At 47.5% G+C, this 23,998-nt stretch overlaps 1 protein-coding gene across 1 annotated transcript in view; it reads right to left on the minus strand.

Annotated features, from left to right (window-relative positions):
* DNAJC11 (DnaJ heat shock protein family (Hsp40) member C11) overlaps positions 1 to 23,998 on the minus strand; it is a 76,652-nt gene that overhangs the window by 24,385 nt on the left and 28,269 nt on the right. Inside the window, exons 3-4 of the mRNA XM_021683400.2 lie at positions 21,932 to 22,005; positions 15,204 to 15,305 (exon numbers count right to left, since the gene is read on the minus strand). Coding sequence (XP_021539075.1) covers positions 15,204 to 15,305; positions 21,932 to 22,005 — 176 coding nt within the window. The remainder of the gene's footprint in view (positions 1 to 15,203; positions 15,306 to 21,931; positions 22,006 to 23,998) is intronic.

Below are 23,998 nucleotides of genomic sequence, written 5' to 3' on the forward strand. Positions count from 1 at the left end.
CCCCTGCTTGTGTTCCTGCTCTTGCTATCTCTCTGTCAAATAAATAAAGAAAATCTTTAAAAAAAAAAAAAGTGTCAAAAATATGCTGATTGGAGGCAAAAAGACAATACCCTATGAAAATACTTGGGCCAGGGCGCCTGGGTGGCTCAGTTGGTTAAGCGACTGCCTTCGGCTCAGGTCATGATCCTGGAGTCCCTGGATCGAGTCCCGCATCGGGCTCCCTGCTCGGCGGGGAGTCTGCTTCTCCCTCTGACCCTCCCCCCTCTCATGTGCTTGCTCTCTCTCATTCTCTCTCTCGCAAATAAATAAATAAAAATCTTTAAAAAAAAAAAAAAAAAAAGAAAATACTTGGGCCAAAGTGTATGTTCCACAAAGATGAAATTTAGAATTGAGAGTATTTTCTCAATTAAGAATATTATGGTATACAGGGGCACCGGGGTGGCTCAGTCGATTAAGCATCTGTCTTCGGCCAAGTTCATGATCCCAGGGTTCTGGGATCGAGCCCCACGTCGGGCTCCTTGCTCAGTAGGGATCCTGCTTCTCCCCTGCCTGCCATTCCCCCTGCTTGTGCTTGCTCTCTGTCTCTCTCTCTCGCTCTGTGTCAAATAAATAAATAAAATCTTAAAAAAAGAGTATTATGGTATATAGAAAAGAATCAAATATGTTAAAAATTTCAAATTTACTAAATACAAATGTATTAAGATGGTAGGCAACTGGGGTGCCTGGGTGGCTCCATCAGTCATGGTCATGGTCCCAGAGTCCCGGGATCTAGTCCTGCACTGGGCTCCCTGCTCGGAGGAGAGCCTGCTTCTCCCTCTGCCCCTCACCCCACTCATGCTCTCTCTCTCAAATAAATAAAATCTTAAAAAAAAAAAAAAAAGGTAGTAGGCAATGTTACACAAGAAAAACAACCACACTGAAGGTACATTCTCTGGGAGAAGAGCGGTGCCCCGGTGCAGGAGTGAGGATCCAGAGAAGGCCTCCCTGTGAGCCCTGCTTGCTGGCATCTGACCCCCGCACAGAGCCCTCTCTGTGATTCTGCACAGGACCGGTGACTCGCTGCCGTCCAGTGGAGTGCAGTGGGTGTGAGCAGTGCGGCCTTCAGAGCTAGGCCACAGGAAGCCTTGAAGCTCTCCTCTAGGCCTCTGGAGGTGCTTTCTGGGGAGGCCAGCTGACAGAACACTCCATGTCCCCCGAGCCTGCTATCTTCTGAGGAAGGCCAAGCCAGCCAGGGTGGGGAGAGCCACAAGGGAGGCACAAGAGTGTAGATGCTACCTTCAACACGCCCCAGCTGCCATCGAACTACACCCACATGAGGAGACCCCCAGCAGAACCAGCCAGCTGGGGCTGGTCAACCCACAGGACCATGAGGAAATCAAACTGTTCGTGCCACTAAGTTTTGGCGGGGTTGGTTAGACATAACCAGAATACAGAATATCAGAGACAACTATAACGGATAAACTGTTTGAAAGTATTTGAATGGGGGTGCCTGGGTGGCTCAGTTGGTTAAGCGACTGCCTTCGGCTCAGGTCATGATCCTGGAGTCCCGGGATCAAGTCCCGCATCGGGCTCCCTGCTCGGCAGGGAGTCTGCTTCTCCCTCTGACCCTCCTCCCTCTCATGCTCTCTGTCTCTCATTCTCTCTCTCGCAAATAAATAAATAAAATCTTTAAAAAAAAAAAATTTTATAAAAAAAAAGTATTTGAATGTATGCCAAAAATAATTCTCCTTCCTTCCTTCCTCCCTCCCCCCTCTTCTCTCTCTCTCTTTCTGTAGGCTCCATGCCCAACGTGGGGCTTGAACTCACAACCTGAGATCAAGAGTTGCATGCTCCACCGACTGAGCCAGCCAGGCACCCTGCTTCTGCTACTTTTAATGTTCACATAATCAATATAATTTTAATAATTTGCTTTCATATACGTTAAGTATATTTAACGGAATAAAATTTTTTAAAAAGATTTTTATTTATTTATTTGACAGAGAGACAGTGAGAGGGGGAACACAAGCAGGGGGAGTGGGAGAGGGAGAAGCAGGCTTCCCGCTGAGCAGGGAGCCCGATGCGGGGCTCGATCCCAGGACCCTGGGACCATGACCTGAGCCGAAGGCAGACGCTTAACGACTGAGCCACCAGGCACCCCTAAAGGAACTATTTTTGAACAAACCATTTTATAGGTTCTCCAATGTAATAAAAACAGTGTTGGTCAATAAACATTCTTAATTAATTAACTAATTAATTATTTTTGAAAGATTTTATTTATTTCAGACTGAGAGAGAGAGAGAGAGCGTGCCCACAAGCAGGGGGAGAAGCAGATTCCTTGCTGAGCGGGGAGCCCGATGCGGGGCTTGATCCCAGGACCCCGGGATCATGACCTGAGCCGAAGGCAGATGCTTAACTGACTGAGCCACCCAGGTGCCTCTATTTATTTATTTATTTGAGAGAGAGCATGCTCACACAAGCAGGCGGAGCAGCAGGTAGAGGGGGAGGGAGAAGCAGCCTCCCCGCCAAGCAGAGAGCTCGACCTGGGGCTCAATCCCAGGACCCATGACCTGAAGCAAAGGCAGACACTTAACTGAGTCACCCAGGTGCCCTGGTCAATAAACATTTCAAAAAACTACAAAATTTTCATTATTTTAAGCACGCCCTTTTACTCTCAAAAATGTCCTGGTCTGGATGATGCACGATGGTCACCACATCTACAGGCCACCGTGAGGATTTTGCTGACAATGAATGATGCCAGCCTTCGAGCTCTTCAAGCAGGATGACCTGGTCTGACCTGAGTTTTTGCAGGCTCACTCTGGCTGCTGTGTTGGGGGAAGGAGGGAGGCGGGGAGAGCAGGCAGGAGAGGCTATTCCGTAATCCGAGAGGTGCTGATGGCAGGAATGGCAGAAACCGCTGTCTTATGTATGTGGGTTTCATAACTGGCTGCCTCATTCAGCTTGTTAGTCCTGATAGTTTTCAGTTGGTTCTCTAAGGATAGGCAATCATATCTTACACCGAAAATTACAGCCCTTTCAACATTTACATCTCTTTTATTATTTGTCAAATTGCGTTGGCTTAAAACTTCCAGAATAATGTTAAATATGCTTTTATTTTCTTTCCCAAAGAAAACTTTTAAAATGATAGATATTTGTGTTAACTCCTCACTGACAATCAACTGACTCACCAGCGGGCAGAACAGCCTTTAAAAGTTAAAAACTATTGCTCACATCATCACTTTTTCAACCATTTTGTTGTTTCTTTAAGCAAGGCCCAAATAACCAAATACTCCAATGAGCCAGTGACTTTTGAGACTCAACAGCCTTTGGTGCTGATCCAAGTCTACGGGAAAGGACTAACCTAGAAAGGTCGAGAGAGCTGCCACACAGAAAGCTAGGCTCCAGCGCCGGCCACGGCTGATGAAACGGACTGTCCTAGAGACGAGTGATCACGGCACTGAGTTCACAAGGACGTGGCTTTTAATATTTTAAGGAGCGGTTTGGATGTCTGCCTTCTGCTGTTCTTCCATTTCAAGGAAATAACCTTTTGAAAATGGACTGGCCACAGCACCAGAACTGGGCAGCTTTCTTCTCTACGTCTTTTTTTTTTTTTTTTTTAAAGATTTTATTTATTTATTTGACAGAGAGAGGCACAGCGAGAGAGGGAACACAAGCACGGGGAGTGGGAGAGGGAGAAGCAGGCTTCCCGATGAGCAGGGAGCCCGATGCGGGGCTCGATCCCAGGACCCTGAGATCATGACCCGAGCCGAAGGCAGACGCTTAACGACTGAGCCACCCAGGCGCCCCTCTTCTCTACGTCTTAACCAGGAGTTTGGCTGCAACTTACAACCCACTTTCAAAAACTTTCAAGGCAATATGCTTTTATACGAGAAGTCACAGCTTTGAGGAATGAAGGTCAGATCCGAATTCTGACAGAAGATCAAAAAGATAAGGAAAAAGAAAAAGATAAAACAGATCTAATGCTGGATAAATTAATGAGCCAGAGCTTTCCCAACAACTTCTAGTTGAATGTATGCAGGCTTGTGTTCTTTTATTATTAAATCACATTTTTCAAATAAAAAGAGCTTACAAAGGAAAATACTTGCACATTTCACCTTATTTTTCAGTAGAGCAGGGTCACCAAACTTTTTCTGTCCAGGGCCAGAGAGTATTTTAGGCTCTGTGGGCAACTACGGTTGAAACTACTCAAGTCTGTGCTGTCACTGGAAGCACCAAAGAGCCACAGGTAATACTGAAGGAGCGCTGCTGTGTTCCAATAAAACTTTATTTAAGAACATTGAAATGTTTCATATCATTTTTATGTGTCACAAATATTCTTCTGATTTCTTAAAAACCATTTAAGATGTAATAAAAATGATTCTTAGCTCACGGGCTGAAGAAAACTAGACAGTAGGCCACAGCTGGCTGACCCTCATTCTACGGTACTTAATTCTGTCATCAGCGTATAAAAAGATGACAATGATGACAGTTATGAAGTCCTTTACATACAGTCATGATACACTGAAAAACTGTCAGTGGGACCACAACAGCTACAGATTCCCAAGTGTTGAGGAGCTGGAAGATTTAATCTATCCTACAGGGCAGTTTCTGCCACCTGGACTAGAAGTACCTGGACTCTGGGGAACACATCCCACTGTTTCAAACTGTCTCCAAACAACCAGGTAACACTGATAACAATGTAACACAACTTGTCAAGTGAATATGATTGACTCAGAGTCTCAGGATTTGAGCTCCTCAATAAAAATCACCAACTGATAAGATTCAAAGGTTTAAGGAGCTAAACACTAGAGGAAGTAGCTGGAGAGATCCCCTTTTACTCTATTCCAACCTCTAAACTACAACCCCACTGGATCACCGTCTTCCTGGACCGTCCAATGAATCATTCATGAGTCAACCCTTTTTTCTTTAACCATTACATAAAAATGGGCACTGTCAAAAAGATACCTTTTTACTCTCTCATCTGCAGACTACTGAGCAGTTCCCCTCCGCCCAACCCCTGGTGACCCCAGGTCTGCTCTCCATCTTGACAGTCTTTTAAAGATTTTATTTGTTGGAGGGAGAGAGAGAGAGAGAGAGAGAGAGAGAGAGAGAAAATATCTCAAGCAGACTCTGCACTGAGCATGGAGCCTGACATGGGACCTGATCTCACAACCCTGCGATCACGACCTAAGTCAAAATCAAGAGTTGGACGTTTTACTGCCTAAGCCACCCAGGGGCCCCCCCGACAGTCTTTTAATTGAAGAAGCTGCATTTGACAGAGTTGTGGCCACTTTCTTTTGTTCCTCTATCTCAGTGATTATGGACAAATAACAGTCTTCCAGTGCAATTAATTATCTCCAATAAATAAATTTGGAATTTTGGTTAAGCCAACAGGATTGTCTCTTGAAACCCTCCTCCCTCCCAAAGTGACACTCAAGGAATACCAAGAGTGACAGGATAAGAGGTGCTAACCAAGCCTTAGAAACTGGAAAAGAGGGGCGCCTGGGTGGTTCAGCTGTTAAATGTCTGCCTTCGGCTCAGGTCATGGTCCCAGGGTCCTGGTATCAAGCCCTGCATCGGGCTCCCTGCTCAACGGGAAGCCTGCTTCTCCCTCTCACACTCCCCCTGCTTGTGTTCCCTCTCTCGCTGTGTTTCTGTCAAATAAATAAATAAAATCTTAAAAAAAAACTGGAAAAGAATGGAGGTGGTCATTGACTGAGCAGAGAAAGAAACCAGGCTTCTGCTGGCTCAGGAATGGGAGGGACCAGCACCTCAGGAGTTGCCTGCTCACTAAGGAGACAACTGACAGAGGCTTGCTCTTTGAAGAAATCAAAGGAAGGCATGCCAGGTCCAGCTGTGTGTGTGTGTGTGTGGGGGGGGGCGGGCGGGCGGGTAGGTACTAGAAACAAAGGTGAAGTGGAATGGTCATCTCCCGACCTCCCACCCCCTCAGCAACAAGACTGCCGACAGCCAGGTTGAGAGACTGGGGGTTTCCTCTCCAGAGAAGTATCACCTGCTAAGTAGAAAAGGCCTTTCAACACTAACCTTTGTCTGTGTGTGTGTGGGGGGGAGTGGGAGTCTCCATCCAAACACCCCAGAGTTAAGGCTATCAGTGACAAGTCCTGCCAAGCCCATGGCACATCCCCTAAGCCTCACTGCCTCAAGAGCAGCCAGCCAGAGATTACCAGACATTTGAGGAAAACCTCCAACACGGAAGTCTAAAACTAAGTAAAGATCAAAAAGAACCAGAAAGAAGCAGAGGATACAAATGCCAAAGAAAATGGCAAGAAATGTCTAAGTAATATCCTTAGAAAAATAAAAGATATTGCATTAATCATAAAAAATAGCATTTATGAATGCTTACTAAATGTCGGGGACTCTCCTAAGTATTTGACATGTATTATTCCATTTAATCTTTTCATTAACAATGAGGCAGGTACTGTTACTGTCTCCATTTCACAGATGAAGACACCAAGAACAGAGGCCACGTGTCTTGCTCAAGGCCACACAACTGGGAGGTGTCAGCGACAGGACTTGAACTCAGGGCATCTATCTCCACAGCTCAAGAACCAGAGCCCTACCTTGTACCTCCCCATGAATTCGAAAAACAACAAATTTGAGAAGAAGAAAGTTCTTGGATGTTAAAAAATACGGCAGGATTTTTCACACTGGAAGGAAGGGTGGAAAATAACCTAGAAAAAGAAACTCTCAAACAAGTAGAACTAAACCAAAAATACGCAAAATGGAGAAGAAAAATTAGCAAGTGAGACGATGAGTCCAGAGGGTCCAATATGTGCAATGGAAGGAATGTGGACAGAAGGAGAGGAGAGCTAGGAAGAGAGAATGTGAGAAAATGCCCCAGGGCTGCGGAGCCCGGCGGGGGTGGGGGTGGGGGTGGAGGTGGGGTGGGGGGGAGGGGAGCCCCCACTGTGGGCACCTGACTCCAGGGGCGCTCACCCGAGGCCTCCCATACGCAGCTGCAGGAGCCCAGACAGGAAGACCCTACAGGTTTCCAAAGGGGGAAAAGAACATCACACACAAGAATCAGGAACTGGAATGGGTCTTCTCAACGCCAGTCCTAGAAGCTAGAAGACACTGGAATGAGGTCTTCCAAGTTCAGAGGAAAAATGACTTCCAAACTGGAACTTCACAGACACACTTCCTAAACATGTGCATATCTATCTATACGCATACTGTGAAAATACGCAGATACATGCTTTACACTTCGTTAAGTCTAAAGATGCAATCAAGACATTCTGAGTTATGCAAAGTCCACATTTCACCTCTGGAAAGCAATGTGGCCACATCTCTTACAGCTGAACATTTGCGTATCCCATGACCCATCAATTTTAGATCGAGATGCTTGTGGACACTCTCGCACACGCACACTAGGACACAAGCACGAGAACGTTCACAGCGGCAACGTCCACAATTGCGGAAACCCGGAAGCTAAACACCCACTCGCAGGAGGGATAAACTGTGGTGTACGGCAACGAAAACGACTGAGTCACGACTTCATGAAACACACAGACGTTTGAAAGAGTAGGAGGTGTGGGTAGAAAACAGGTCCCAGAGGACCACCTATAGCATGTACCATTTTTATAAAAAAGCTCAAAAACAATAAAAATCAAACAGTGGATTACTTAAGCCTACATCCAATTTCTGACAAAATTTCAAAGGCAACAGAAGGATGGCTCCCTTTGGATGGTGTTTCCTTCTGGCAGGGGGATGGGGCAGGAGGGGGCCATGGAGGCGGATGCAAGGGGTGGGCAATATTCTTGTCCTGCGGTGGGTTCCTCCATGTCTGTGACTACTGTTAAGGCCTAGACATCACACGTAAGCCTCTGTATGTATGTACACATGTAAGTACTTATGTTATTATTTTTTCTTTTAAAAGACAATAAAATGGGGGAAAAAGGGACAAAGAAATTTGGCTTCCAAGGATCTTCTTTAAGGAAGCTGCTGGAAGATGGTTTTCTCCACAGAAAGGGATCAAGGGAGCCCACGGAGGGGAGGGAGGTGCTGTTCCGTGTGTCTCCGGGCCTGGCCATGTCTCCTGTGGCTGCTCCTTGGGAACAAGGTGTCGACTGAGTGAACAGAAAGCCACTCCCAGGAAGCCGGCGAGGGAAGTCATGGGGCCCCTGTACAGCAGGCCAGAAAGCGGGGTCCAGACTGGAGTGGGAGCAGGGAGGACAGAGTGGGGCTTCAGGGGGTGCCACCGGGGGTGCCACCGGGATGGGTGAGAGTGACAGAATACCTAAGGAGTCCGAGGGCACTGGGGAACGTTCAGTCCTGGCAGCCCGGAAACGAATTAATGACAGATTTATAGAGAGCTCATCAAAGAAACCAAAGGAGAGTTACTAACACCGTGAAGGAAAAAACGGTTTTAAAGAAAGGTCAGGTGGGGGCGCCTGGTGGCTCAGCCGGTTAAGCGGCTGGCTCTTGATTTCGGTTCAGGTCATGATCTCAGGGTCCTGGGATCAAGCCTCTTGTCGGGCTCCCTGCTCAGCGGGGTGTCTGCTTGGGATTCTCTCTCTCCCTCTGCCCCTCCCCCCTTTCTAAAATAAATAAATAAACCTTAAAAGGAAGGAAGGAAGGAAGACGGTCAGTCAGGTGGTCGTGGTATACCAGCTAGCTCAGCTGAGCATTTATTCACTTCACCTGAAAGGCGATTATAACCACACTGGTGGACTGACAGACATGTGCGAACGGCATCCTCATCTTTACTGGCAGAAGGTCAATACTAATTGCTAAAACTGAAAAAAACAGAGAACAATGTAAACACGCAACTCAGGAATACAGAGAGGTGTCCGAAGCAAGAGCTCAGAGAGCCTGGAGTGGCACCTCCGGGGCGGGGGGGCAGGAGCAAGGCCTGGAAAGATGGGTGGGGAGGGGAAACTGCTTGTTTTTGTAGTACGTCGAGTAACCAACTTTCTAAACTACTTATGCATTATTACTTGGACCACAGAAAAACAAAAAAATTTCCCCACACCTCAGACTTCAACAAAACTAGAGTCTCCTTTAAAAAGATTAAAATCTCGGGGTGCCTGGTGGGGGGCTCAGTCAGTGAAGCGTCTACCTTTGGCTCAGGTCATGATCTCAGGGTCCTGGGATGGAGTCCCCACATTGGGCTCCCCGGTCAGCGGGGAGTCTGCTTCTCCCTCTGCCTCTCCCCCCACCCATGCTCTCTCTCTAATAAATAAAAATCTTTAAAAATGATTAAAATCTCAGAAAGGTCTCATATGCATATTTCAAAATCAGTAGCCTTCTTGTGCCTGTAAGTGTCAAAAGTTTCCTCCTCAGGAAGAGCCAACATAACCAAATGACTACATTACTAACGGGCAGGGCCTGGAGTGGGAGACACACCCCCACCCCCCCAGAGGTCATTAAAGGGACTCCACCCAGCCCGGATGGGAGCACCACCTGCCGGCCTGGAATCCACTCCCACACCGACTCTGTGAACAGCCGGGAAAACTTATTTTTATCTTAATTATATAACTCCCCCCACCCCCCACCACTCTGGAAGATGTAGGTCCTTGTTGCTCTGTGTTCAGGATGAGATGGTGGATAAAAGTGCGGTTTCCTTTAGTCCCCAGCAGCCCGCCTTGTTCACTGCTCCTTACACCAAGCCAAAATCGTCTTCGTGCTGTTGGTTCTGTTCTCTCAAACTGTCCCAAATTAAGACCAGTTGCTGCTTCTCCACAGGGGAGGGCAAGATGTGCCTCTCTGAGCTCAGCTCCTACTAAGTCCCTCCACCACTGCTCCAGACACACTGGCCTCTCTGTTATTCCTAAAACATACCAGACCCACCACATCCCTTTGAACTGGCTGCTCCCTCCATCCAGAAGGCTCTTCCCCGATCTCCACACGGTACTCCTTTCTCCTCATCTTTGTTCCAATGTCACTTCCTCAACAAGGCCTGGGTACCCTATTTAAAATTGCAGTCCTCCCCCCTTACCTTGACCTATCTTCCTGCTATAGCATTATCACCTTCTGACATACTATATAATTTATGTATTGTATTTACCGTGTATTACCTGTCTCTCTCATCTAGAATCCACGAGGGCAGGGTCTTGTCTGTTATCCTCTGCTGCACGCCCACATCTGGAACAGGACCTGACTCCTTATAGGCACCCAATTTAAACTGCCTTGTGAATATATGAATCACCTTTACCTTACCCACCCCCAACCCACAAATATTCTAAACTGTTGTTGATATTAAGCCCCGTTAGTGAAAGACTACCATTCCCTCCGGCTCCCCTTCTCTGAGCTAGCACATTTCACCTTTCCATTCTAGTTCACTAGGATCTTTTAGAATCATGGTTTTGTCCTCTGGCCGTGGGTCACCTGAGACTATGACAGACACATCTTCACTGACATCATTCATAGAAATTCCGAGCATGCCAAGTGACAGCCTTTCTCCCACGATGAGAAGCTTCTCACCAGGCTGGAGATGATGCATTAATCAACCCTCTTTGAGTAGAATCAGTTGTTCATTCAGCCAGGAATGTTCCGTTCTGAATTATTTTCATGTTTATATTTTGTCTGGCCATAAGGGTAATGTGAGACATTTCTGTCAAATGCATTCTCAATAACTAATTGAAAATTCCCCCCAAAGAGGCAATTGCGTGAAGAGGCAATGTGCAGTCTGCCTGTTTTATAGCTGGTGAGCCCAGGGTGGCTCTTGAGACTCTCTCCACAGATTCACTGTGAGATCAAAGTTGGAACCTGTGTTGTCGGAGGTCATGGAGGATCAAATGCAAACTTACCAGAGTTTCCAAGGATGCACCCCCCACCCTCGCATAAACAGCAGTCTCTCATTGGGACATCTTGATTCTGAGCGGCGACGCGGACAGGATGGGGGGACAGCCTCCTCTGGGCCTCCTGCAGCTGGCCCTTCTGCAAAGACTCTGCCTCCTCGGACTCAGTCCCTTCTTCTAAGACAACGTCCTAATTTCTTCCCTTTCGGTAGCTGCCTGCTTCTGCATATGGTAAATCGCCCCCTCCTGCCATCGAGCACAACAAGCATATGGGTTCAAACAGCTTTTCTTGGGCACGATTCTCCTGCCAGCAAAGCCGAGTCGGTTTATGACATCACAGCCATTTCCACTGAACAGACTGAAGTCATAGCCACGGGCTCATTCGAATGCCTACAATCATTGGCCATGGCAGCCAAAACACAGCTTTTTAAAAACCCTTTAAAAATAATTGAGTAATGTAATCCTGCATCTTTATGAAAACATTTTGGGATTTAAAAATTTTTGACTGTTATATGTCTTCCTTGATACATTATTTAAATTCTTCTCCTGATAGAGCTGGATCCTATTTTTAAGCTACTGCAGGAACCAAGCCGATAAACTGGCCTTTCTAAAATCAGAAAGGAGGTCTTGCCAGGGAGTTTATGTGACCCTCTGAACGGCGACAGGAGAATGGACATAATGCAGCGAGCCCCCTGAACTGTTATGTAACAGGGTCAGAAAGCAGGCAGTCTACACCCTCAGAGGCAGACAAGGACGGCTCCCCAACAGTCTCTGATTTAATGCTCTGCTTCACACGGGATGGGAACAAGTTCATTAGAAGGCGATAATAAAGTCCAACAGCGTTGCCTGAGATCTGTCGTCCTGACTCCCAGAGTGGCTGCCATCGGAGGGAGAGAAGGCTTATGGACATTAACAAAGAAAGGAATCAAAAGAGTCAATATGAAGTGAATGTGGCACAGAAAAACCCAATTGTGGGATCTTAAGTCTTTAAAAGGCAAGAAATGTAGATGAATTAAGCCAATAAAACAGAGATCCTGAAGATGGAGGTAGGGTGGCCAGGGTGGTCCAGCTAGAGTCCTGTCACATGCGGCGCTCTGGATGTGCATGAGCCTCGCCGTCTGTCCCAGCCGTAAATGCCCTCCCAGACTTGCTCAGTGCCAGGGCCCAGGACATCCTGGGACGGATTAAACTCAGGACTTCGGGGTCTTTTGACCCCAAGTAGTGGGTTTTGTGGCAAACCTTCCATTTCACACAAGGGGAAACTGAGCTAAGACAGGAGAAGTGGCCTGACCCAGGGCCCAGAACGGGAGGGAGCAATCTGAATCGCAGTGCAGGGCTCCGGACTCCGAGTGGAAAGTTCTGCCACGCCGTCTCTGGCATCCGTGCGTGTGAGTGCGTCTGTGCATGCATTCCGCTGCTGGCTTGCACACTGGAGCTGGGGACCGTGCTCGTCATTTCTGAGCCCCACAGTGCTTTCCCAGGCTCATTTCACATAAACCAAGACTCATAGGTAGCTGGGCACGCTGAAACACCACCGGGCCAAGGCCACAGGCGAAGGGGCCATTTTGAAATCCCAATTGCCAGACCCCATCCAAACCCACCCACCACGGGTCCAGAACTGCCTGACCAAACCAAGTGCTTCCCATGCAGTGCTGGAGGAGACACGAAAACGAAAACTGAATTCTTAACTTCACTAGTACCAAACAAGTACCACTATGCATTTATTCAGCAGGTTAGTCTGTCTCTACTAAATTAACACCTATTTCCTATTTTTTTAAATTTAATTTTATTTATTTATTTTACAGAGAGAGAGAGAGAGAGACAGTGAGAGAGGGAACACAGCAGGGGGAGTGGGAAAGGGAGAAGCAGGCCTCCCGCTGAGCAGGGAGCCCAATGCGGGGCTCGATCCCAGGACCCTGGGATCATGACCTGAGCTGAAGGCAGATGCTTAACGGCTGAGCCACCCAGGCGCCCCCTTATTTCCTATTTTTAAAAATCATATCCCAACTTGGTATGGTAGTTAGGAAGGTCAGATGGCTTCATTAAAAAAAAAAATAAAAAAAAAAAAAACGGGGGCGGGGGTGGGGCAGTTGGTATAGCAACTGCCTTCGGCTCAGGTCATGATCCTGGAGTCCCGGGATCGAGTCCCGCATCGGGCTCCCTGCTCGGCAGGGAGTCTGCTTCTCCCTCTGACCCTCCCCCATCTCATGTACTCTCTCTCATTCTCGCTGTCTCAAATAAATAAATAAATCTTTAAAAAAAAAAAAAATTTTTATTTATTTATTTGAGAGAGAGAGAAAAAAAAAGAGAGAGTGAGCGAGTGAGGGGAGGGGCAGAGGAGGAGGGAAAGGGACAAGCAGACTGTGCCGGGTATAGAGCCCGACACAGGGCCTGATCCCATGACCCTGAGGATCACGACCTGAGCCAAAACCAAGAGTCGGACACTCAACGGACTGAGCCACCCAGGCGCCCCCGGACGGCCTCATTTTACAGACAAGAAAACTAAACGTAGGTCACGTGCTTTGCTCTGGGTCCCGCATCACTGTGTCAGAGTCAGTATTTCCAATCAAAGATTTTTCCCACCTGACCTCTTTGCCTGTTCTTGGTACATACATCCCACTGGAAAATCCCCACCCAACAAACTCTTGCTGGTAACAACGGAGAGAAATACCCGTCCAAGTTTCAGACGGCAGTACCAAAAATGGTACCTAGCCTGCCAGTCCCTTGGGACAGGTCAGTGCTGAGCCTGATGGTCATCAGCAGTGTCCTTCCCCTGTGGTTTTCTTAAAAGAGGAGATTGCCCCGTCTCTTAGGATAAGAACATTCCAAACCCTTCCACTTATCATGAAAAGCAAAACCCCCAGAAATGGAATAAAAGATCCAGCTCAAAACCTCTCCTCGAAAAGCTGCATAGCCAGTATCTGGTTATCACTCAGGATTTCTGGTTAGAAAATGTCTTATTTATTTGGAAGCAGTTTATGCAAGTAGCAAAGTATTAGGAATTTTACAATAACTTGCATGCTTGTGTGAAATGGTCACAGCTGTGCTCCCTCATTCCACAGAAACATGGCCTGGAGACACATTTCCACAGAATCCCAGTAAGCAATCACTGCACACACCCAGATGGCCAATTTTACCGTAGGACACAGAGGCTCAGGCTACTGTGATGTTCTCTTTCCCCTTCATTGCTCTGAATGCAGCAAAACTCCAGCTAGCACAGCAAAGATACCAAAGCAAAAGCTCGCTCCTGCCAGGCTCCCACCCCATCTCCTCAACCCTCACTCCATCTGCCAACGCCGGCCTTTCAAACCAGACCTCCTCGCAGTGCGCGGCCCTGACCACTGGCTCCGCAAAGGTACCCCATGAGCATGGTTCAGGGCGCCTCAGAGATCTTTAGCGCTCCCAACTATGTCACCCGCCCCGAGTTGGCTTGCCTGGTGTTTCAATTCTCCACCTGCCTATGACCAAAAGCCGCTCTCCACCATTGACGCCATCATCTGTTGCAGGGAGGCTGGGTAGAAAGGAGAGGTGTGGGCATTTATAAATATACTTTGAAATGCAGGCTTCAAATAGATGGCAGTGTTCTGAATATATGGTCCTCTAAATGCTGTAGGAATCTTTAAAAAATCCACTTTCTGGAATATATTTGATCAGAAGTTCATATTGTCACACTTCCCAGTTGTATACTAGCATCTGTTCTTTTTCTTTAGGAGACTTTCAGGCTGCCTGCCAGGCCATCCTGGCCACACTGATGGAGTCTGAGTCCCCTTATCAAGCACACTGAACAGGAACACCGGGCCACATTTGATTAGCCATTCATACATCTGGCACCTCAAATTGACTGACACATCCCATTTGCCATAGGGCTGGGGCATGCACTCAGAACAACGTGCTTCCCTAACAAATCAAAGGACAAAGATACCATATGCGGGACTGAGAAGTAGCCCTCAGACTCAGGCACATCGCTAGGTCACAGGACTCAAACTCCCCTGGGGACTTGACTGAGTTAAAGGCGTTCATCTTATCGCCGCCAGAAGAACCTGGTGACTGATGTTCATGGCACTGTTGTCCAGGGAGGATAAAAGCCTGGGCCCCTGCGTAAGGTGGTTTGGAAATGTCCCATGCCCTAAGTGGTGCAGGGAACTTCGCTGCCTCAGTGTGGTCAGGTGCCTGCCTTCTCCCTGACAGAGTCCTCCGACTGTCACCCATCAAGGGCTTGGGCAGCTTGACTGCAGGGAAGGGTCTCAGGGACCCGGCCTGGGCTGTGGTGGGGGATGTCTCCTTGGCTTTGGGGAACCATGGGATTGGTTTTGTCTTCCCTGCACATGGTCGAAAACACTTTTCTCCAGCTCCTGAGCAGCATCTTTGCTGAAAGCCACCAAGAGCTGCTTTCCATAAAGATGCCACTTAGATAAACAAAATTTTGTTCCACCAATTTTGTATGTTATTACCTTCGGGCTGGCTTACCTTGGGGTTGGTGCGCTGCTGCAGCCTCCGCTCCTCCCTCTCCCTCTGCAGCCGCTCAAACTCCTCCCTGATTTCAGCCGGCGTTCTCCTTCTTTCCACCACCTGCAGGAACAGTCAGGGGGAGGAGACAGTTAAGGACCCAGAGAGCGAGGAAAGAGATGACATCGTTAACTGTGGCGTGTCCACGTGGCCCGGGCTCGTGTTCCTTTCCCCAGGACTTTAAGAATGGCAGTGACACCCCCAACGGGGTTTTCTCCCATGGACACAAGCCCTGGTGATGCGAGGCTCACAGTCACACCCACTCAGCTCTGCCCTCATCATCCCCAGGGCCATGCTTTTCCTCAGCTCTCCGGAGAGACAGAAGCATGACTTCCTTGGTTTCAGTAACTGATCTCTGAGGCTGCAAGAATCTTACAAAGAACACGTCACCTTATTTTTTAATTATTTCTTTTGAGAGAGAGCGAGCTCACACATGAGCATGGGGTAGGCAGTGGCAGGGAGGGGCAGAGGGAGAGAGAGATCTTAAGGAGACTCCACACCCAGCACAGAGCCCCATGTGGGGCTCGATCACATCACCCTGAGATCATGACCTGAGCTGAAATCAAGAGTCGGACACTCAACCAACTGAGTCACCCAGGCTCCCCAAGAACACATCACCTTAAGTCTAATGGTCTAAACTTCCTAATGAGTCCCAGGGCAGACAATAAATCTTAAAGATGAAAGCGAAGGGCAAAGGTGCCCACCAAAGCTCTGCTGTCTCTCCCCAGTGCGCTGGGACCATCGCTAGAGATGCTTCTGAGCTTAGACCAAGCGGTCTTCGGCCATCAGTCCTGGGCGTTTTTTACAACTCTTCCGCCTACACTGTGATACGACCCTGAGAATGTATGATGTAAGATGCACCTTAACATCAACAGTTCTCAGGTACTGAAGGGCAGACCACATGAACACTGGAGATTGCACAATGATGTCAAACTGATGAGAAAATAAGGCATTCCACCTTGGCTTTTCTTAGCTCGTCATGAAGTAGAGATTTCGAAGAGGCAAGGAAAGGCCACCGTGGGCCTCAGGCCCCACATCTGTGAAAGAAGAAACCGCACCACGTGATTTCTAGGGTCCAAAGTGCCATAGCCTGTGAGAAACACCGAGAATTGGGGTGGGACAAAGTCAGGAGCTGGGTGGGGGGGAAAGCCCAGAGAGCACATTCCCTGAGGCAGTGGAAGAAACACAGAGGAGCCTTGAGAGGCTGCTCACAGAACAGCTAAAAAGGGAGGTGATGTGAGAAGAAGCAATCCTGGAAATCACAAGTTTAAAAAATTGTTTAAAAAAAATACACGCTTACAGCAAAAAATCAAAATAGTACAGAAGGATATAAAGGAAACAGTGCAATTCGCCTCTAGCACCCTCTCTTCTCCACCACCCTCCTTCCTTCTCACAGGCTAACATCTAGTTTTTATGTATCTTCTGGACACCCTCCGTGCACACATACATACGTGTGTGTATGTATATTCTAACGTAAATGGGTCATACTCTAGGTTTTGTGCCCCTTGATTTTATTATTCAGCAATATAGAAAAATTAATATAAAAACTGGCTTATCCAAAAAAACCACTGTGAAATTTGTTCACTACTCCTTTCAGGAAGTAAAGAGAAAAAAATAAAGAAAACATTTTCCCCTCTAATAACCCAATATAATCAATAATTACTAAAAAGGGGGCGGTGGTTCTTTTAAAGGAAGTTTTAAAGTAAAAACACAAAAATCGTCCAAGAACAAATCCAAAGACCTCAATGGCACACCAGGTCACTGCTCTGTGGCCTCCCAGCATCACCCTCGGTCATACTGAACGGATGCAGAGGCTCACCCCGATAGTTCTCTGAAGTTGAGGGTGTGAGCACCCACCCCACATCCCTAACCCTGGATGGAGGGGTGGGGGTACTCAGTGCTTCAGCTTCCCTCATATCCCTGTCTCCTGTCAGCTTCCCCCTTCAGCACAGGGGAAAAAAGCAAAGGAGCTTCAGGGAGATGTAAGTTATCAACTACTCCATTTAACCATGAATATCAAGGAAGATCAGGAAAAAAGGATTTAAAATATTTTAGAAATTCTTCCTGACCTCTGAACCCTAACTTGCCGGGCCAGTGACTACGGAACCTGCCAGGGGTGACCTGAGTGATGCATGACCAAGGTCAGGCAGGGTCTGGATGGAAGCCCCCCCCCCCCCCCACGGGTCCCAGAGTAATCCGGCTACTCTACCTGGACAAAAAGGGTTCACACTGAATATCCTGTCCAGCAGGACACTGGTGTTGATAATGCAGATTAAGCACAAGTTTGATGAGCCAAACTTTAACCAGCAACACAGACTCCATGAATATGCCTCTTTCCTGATGTTTTTTAAATACACAGATTTGTAAGATTCCAGGAATTAAAAGACTGGAAAGCGTCAGGCTCCGCAGAGGCCAGAACAGAACAAGATTTGTTTTCAGAAATTCTAGAGCTGTCTGACCTTTGCCGACCGAATTAATAGCTGCAAATTCCTTTCTCTCTGCCACACTCTGTGATAAGCTGAAGAGGCAAATATTCCAAAGGTGTGAAGTCATTCCATTTCTAGTCGATTTTACATAGGTTTGGCAAACAGCTGGTGCATAATCAGAGCTAACTGCAAAGTCAAGACGGTTGGCACCTCCAGAGCGGTGAAGAGCTAGGCAGGGCAGGGCAGAGTCCCGCTTCCAAGGCCCCATCCTTTGTCCTCTCTGCCCTTTACACGAAGTGCACCATGGTGGAGAAGGGAGGGAGACCGAGCCAGCTACAAGTCACTTTCCTCCATCTCAGCCACCCGTAGATAGAAGCACCCAGGAACACAGCATCCGGAACTGCACGCCAGCTGGTAAATACCAGACATTTTCCATAACAGAGCGGATCACGTGCAGCCTCTTAATCTACACACCTGTATCGTTCACCTTAACTGTCCATTCACCAACTAGGTCCATCCCTGTGCTAGCCAGAAGGCTGATCTGCCTCATGGAAGAGGGGGCAGGGATCCCTAAAAGCAAGGCAGTGTGGTGGAAGGACAGAAGGTAGGCTCTCCCACACTGCCTCTAACCTCCTGGCGGCCTTGGGCTGGGGAGGGGGGGTCACTTCACTTCTCTACGCTTCAGATCCCTGCTACAGATAAGGGGTTAAACTACAGGATTCCTAAGGGATTGTCTGGTCTGAAAATTCTGATTCTAGCTACTTGACTTTGGTTTTGGACTAATTTTAGAAAATTACTTAGAACTTTAGGAAAATTGCAAAGACAGTACAGGACGTTCTTGTACACCCTCCCCCCAGCTTCCCCCGATGTTAACACCTCACACAGCCACGGGACAGCAGCCAAATCTCAAAGCCAACCCTAGAGCACTCCAAGGAACTGAACCCGGACTTTCTGGATTTCACCAGCTCTTCCACTAACATCCCTTACATGTTCTGGGATCCAGTCTAGGGGCTTATATTTCGTCATCCCGTCTCCTTAGTCTGTGAGAACTTCTAAGTCTTTGTTTTCATGATCTTGACCATATTGCAGCTCTTCCTAATGCAGGTTACTTTCTTAGACACTGTAAGACTGACGTCAAGGAGACAGGGAAGAGTGAGATATGGATAACGTCACGGGCTGCTGACAAAAACTAGACCGTGGGCGGTCTGGGCCAAAGGATGTGATCGAACATCTGCCAGTGCTGAGTCAACGAGCTCTCTACTCCACCCGCTCACTGTTACCGGCTTCAATACCACCAAGCATTCCCAGCTCAAAGGTGAAGCTTGCCATTCTGAAGCCAATTTCATTTTCAACGTGGGTATCGCACAAACACCGCTAACCAACTTGGGTAACTAAATGGCTGGTTTCACTGGTTTCACAAGTGGGGATCACTTGTACCTCTGCATCTTCTTCCTTTGGAATCCTGCCAGAGAATGACAAAGGCTCTTGAAGGTTAAAAGAAAAGAAAGGGTAAGAGCCTGGGTGGCTCAGTCGGTTAGGCATCTGACCCCCCCTCCTTTTTTAAAGATTTTATTTATTTGTCATGGAGAGAAACAGAGAGAGCATGTGCGCACAAGCAGGGGGAGCGGCAGGCAGTGGGAGAAGCAGGCTCCCTGCTGAGCAAGGAGCCTGACAGGGGGCTCAATCCCAGGACCTTGGGGTCATGACCCGAGCCAAAGGCAGACGCTTAACCAACTGAGCCACCCAGGCATCCCTAAGTGTCTGACTCTTGATTTCAGCTCAGGTCATGATCTCAGGGTTGTGGGATCAAGCCCCCCATCAGGCTCCATGCTGAATGTGGCGCCTGCTTGGGATTCCCTCCCTCTGCCCCAAACCCCTGCTTGCTCTTGCTCTTTCTCTCTCTCTCCAAAACAAAACAGAAAACAAAACAAACCTGAAAACTTACTAATGGCTGAAAGCAGAGCCAGTACCTTGTGCAGCCTGAACAAGCTCACGTTTCCTCCCCAGCACCACCAACAGCAGGCAGGCTCTGACATCTCGGGACTAAAGGCGTCTCAGGGGCTATGGTTATGACAGCGCCCTTCTTCCTTCAGTGACTGCCTGTATGTTCAGACTAACAGTTATGTGGCCAGTGGATATTGTGAGCAATTTACAGAAGTTGAACAAAGAACACCAGTAACAACAGCATGAAGGGAACTCCGTTCCTCCCAGGGGAGGATGCTCTGACTGAAGCAGGAGAATCCTCATGTCAACAAGTGGGAGCGGGAGGGTCTCCTTGAAGGAGTGACGAAGCGAGCCCCACAGAACACTCTCGAGTTCATGAGACTCTTCCTTTACAGCATCAACAATGGGCTCCATTTTCCCATCGTATGTTAGGCACTGATGTGTCTTAGTAAATATCTGGGGAGGTCTCTTCAAGTGCTCTTCCTTGAAGGCATTTTTATCTTCAGTGAAAGCTCAGTATCAGGGCAAAAAAAAAAAAAAAGCCAATTCTGATCGATGAGAACTTGATTTCCCTATAAAGTAGCTTACTAAAATATCTGAATATAAAAGCTTATCCATTCACCATCTGTGACTGCCTACGTACTTTTATAATCATTACTGTGTGTGTGGTTTTGCTTTGCTTTGTTTCTAATGGGGAGATAATTTGGTTTGGCGCAGGAAACCACGCAGTATTTTGCCAGAAGATGTCACCCTGCCGCTCCATTAAGTTGGCTGATGCTGCTGGGAATTAACAACCCAGACTCTGAAGGGGGGGGCCTCCAGCCTTTCAGCGGCCCTAACTGCACCCATGAGAAACTGTAACCGACCCAGGTCTTCAAAAAACAAGGGAGCTTGAGCAAGCGTACAAAGGGTGAGGAGAAAGTCGGTAAATACAACGGGATTCTATTTTCCTTTCAGGATGGAAAAACGCTAAGCTATTAGGACGCTTTGCTACAGTGAACTAGTGTGACGTGAAGCACGGCTGTCTCCATCGGGCCAAAGGCCAGGGATCAAATGCCTGCTGAAGCCAGGTGGGACAGACGGACGGAGGGCAGGCCAGCTGTAAGACGACAGGAGGTGTTGAGCGCTGGGATGGGGGACAGCAGAGCCCACTCTCGGGGCAGAGGCTCCTCACAGGGGACTTCAGAGACACTGCTACCAGATTTTCTGAGTTTTCCAAGAGAAGACAGACAACTGGATGTTTATGCAAAACCTCCCATTTTTAAATGTTAGCAACTGCAATTTATTGCGTGGGCACCCAAAACCTGGCCACGGGTACAAGATGGCCCATAAGCTACCAATATTAAGCAGCAGTGGCAAGGGACCTAGAACCTATGTTGCCTCTCTTGTACTCCTTATCCGAGGCCTGCAGAAGGCTCTGATACTAGTTAGAGGAGACAGGCTTACAGGCTTGAGATTAAATACCAAAAGAACTTCAAGGGTACTTTATACGGTGATGAGAGAGAAATCAGCGATGGCCAATTTAACGCTAACAACCTCCCACCATTTCTTGGGCATCAGAACCAAGTTTCTTTAATGAAATTAAATCATAACACCTACATGTTCTCATTGCAACTTAAGAGTTTTCCCACTAATTCTCATATTCGTTTTCCCACTTAATCCTCATGCCTTCCTGCTGCAGACAGTAACGCGGACGTGCGCGAGGCTCTGATGGAGGCGGCAGCAGAGTGAAGGAGCACAGAATCGTGTGAATTTTAGTGATTTTAGTGATTGTCTTCATACAGCATGGCTGCCAGGGGGAGCTTATTTCATGATGGGCAATTTAACCCAGCAGTTCTCAACTTTTCCCTGCTTCCATTTTGTTCACATGCACAACACGTGACCAACACGAACACATCCCAGACCCAGTTACTGGTAAGCTGGGGCGGAGAGAGAGCACAGAACCGCGCCAGGTGGCAGGAAATGCCTGTGGAGGCAGAACTGCGCTCTGCAGAAACGGTTCTCCATCAGCCCTCCAACCGGCCTGTGCCCTCCCCGGGGTTAGGAATTACTGGCAGGGTCTATACCCTTTGCTTTTTACCTGACAGGTCAGGAACTGAGGACAAGCTGGATGACTGACCTGCCCAAGTACACAGAGGTATGCAGAGGAATAGCCGAGCTTAGAACTCAGTCTCTGAGACCAAAATACCAGTGAGGAAGGGATTCTAGCGTCTCCCAGTATTCTCACACACATGATCCCAGAGTGTGGGATCGGAGGGCAGTTGTTCTGTAGATGCGTTGAGGACTCCTCTGGGACACCGGACTCGCGGTTTCTCTTACCTCCCATCCTTCCATTTCCAGTCCTCTCTTCCCATATATATCATAGATGGCCCTGGTCTGGGGGTCGCTGAGCACTGCAAATTAAGAAGCATGCATGTTTAGAGAGCACGGAATTCTCCTTTCAGTCCTGGCAACAACATCATCAGGTAAGTCCACCTCTTCTTTCCTGTCCAACCCCAATCTAGCCGAGAGGCCCTTTTCATCTCCTCTGCATCTTTCCTCCTAACTGCCTCTCAGATCTGATCCAGGATGTGCTGAAAGGTGGACACAAATGAGAAATATTGGGTTTTTGTGTCCAAGCCACTCTTAATTGTGAGATGCGGAGGCTGCACCCTAGTATCACTAAAAAACAGTTGTTTTTAACAGAATTAAGTTTCCACCGCAGTCTATAATGGACCTGGGCTTGAAAGAGTTAATTCCAGTTTCTAAAGCTTATTCAGATAGGCTCTGATTGTAGAAAAAGGTGATTTATTATTTGCTCTATTATAGAGTTTCACTAACTCCTAAGACAGGCTCCCCCCATCTTTCCTCTTTTTTATAAATCATTTAAAGCCACAAACACTTTTCAACTATGGTGGCAGCCACATCAGTGAGGGACGGAGCTACTGGAAGGTCGTCCAAACTGAACATAAGTGTCAGGAAATCTAACAGTTGTCCCCCTTCTCCTCTGCCAGTTTCTGATCAAGACCTTTGAATCTTGTCTCCCTTGAGACTTCCCATATATTTTTAGGCCTAATTAAAAAAATGATGTAAATGATTCTATCCATATTCAAATCTAATGGGGAAGAAAAAAATGCTGACCACTGGAAAACGTGGGAGGCAGACTTCTCGAGCTAATCTGTAGGATTTCACAGGGAATTATTTATTGACAGCTCTGCTTTGGTCTCTCCGTCAGGATGAACACTGGGGCCAGCTCTGCTGCCGCAGCATTTCTACAAGCTCCATGAGGGTTTTCTGTTAACTCTTCCCCGAATCTCCAGAACCACACGAATGGGCTATGTGGGTAATCTGGACAGCAGTAAGATTAACGCAGCCATTCAGACAGCAGAATACGATAGAAGGACCAGGCTTCTGGTCAGGACCGCCGCGGAAGTGGTCTGACTGGAGTTAAGTCCGCTGAAGACCCACCACTGAGCTCAGACACGCGCCATGCGCCATGGCCCAAGTTGTTACTCCTCAGTAAAATCTAATTTTATGGTAAAACCATAAAGTGAAATACAGCATATGCTCTTATGTCTGCAACGAGAAGTCTTTATTCTGTAAAGAAACACATTACTAATTTTTGGTCTAAGGAGCAAATCACCGAATGGCTCTGATTAATCAACTTATTTTACTTGGTGTGTAACCTAAGAGTGAATTATTATTTTTTAATTTTTATTTTAAAACTGTGGCAAAATAAGCATAACAGAGAATAGATTTTAGTGACTTTTAAGTGTCTGATTCAGGGGCGTTGAGGACATTTACGATGTTAATGTGAACACCACCACCACGTGGCTAGAGCTTCACCACCATCTGCAACAGAAACTGGGGACCTATCAGTGACTTGAACGTTTCATACACAAATACATCACAAAATTTTCTTTCTGAAGTACCTGAGATGTAAGCATAAAACCCTGCATTACTTGATTATACTTCCTGTTGGCCTTCTTAAGATCGTTTTCCTCCTTTTGTTAGAACCTTTCCTAACTGAATGCTCCGGAGCCAATAAAGTCAGGGTCAGAGGAAAAAACATTCCTGTACATCTTCTCATAAAAAAAGAGAACAAAGAAGGCTTGTCGGTAGCGATCAGCCTTTTACCTCTAAGAGTTCCCTTTAGAAGAAAGCCAGCGAGCGATTTAGAGCCCGAGTGCTCCCTGCAGCCCAGACCCTGTCTTCTGCTCTGCCCGCACTCTCATTTCCCACTTACTGGCCACATATTGATTTCCAAAGCAAAATACTACTCTTTCAAAGGACCCTGTCAGTAAAAAAGCACTAACCTAACCTCCTCTCTTATACACCTCTAAGGACTCTCTTTCTGTCCTCTACAAATCAAGTCTCTTAAAAATCGAGCAGCTGTTTCCAGGGCGT

Source organism: Neomonachus schauinslandi, chromosome 4, assembly GCF_002201575.2.
Source record: "Neomonachus schauinslandi chromosome 4, ASM220157v2, whole genome shotgun sequence".
Classification (NCBI taxonomy): Eukaryota; Metazoa; Chordata; class Mammalia; order Carnivora; family Phocidae; genus Neomonachus; species Neomonachus schauinslandi.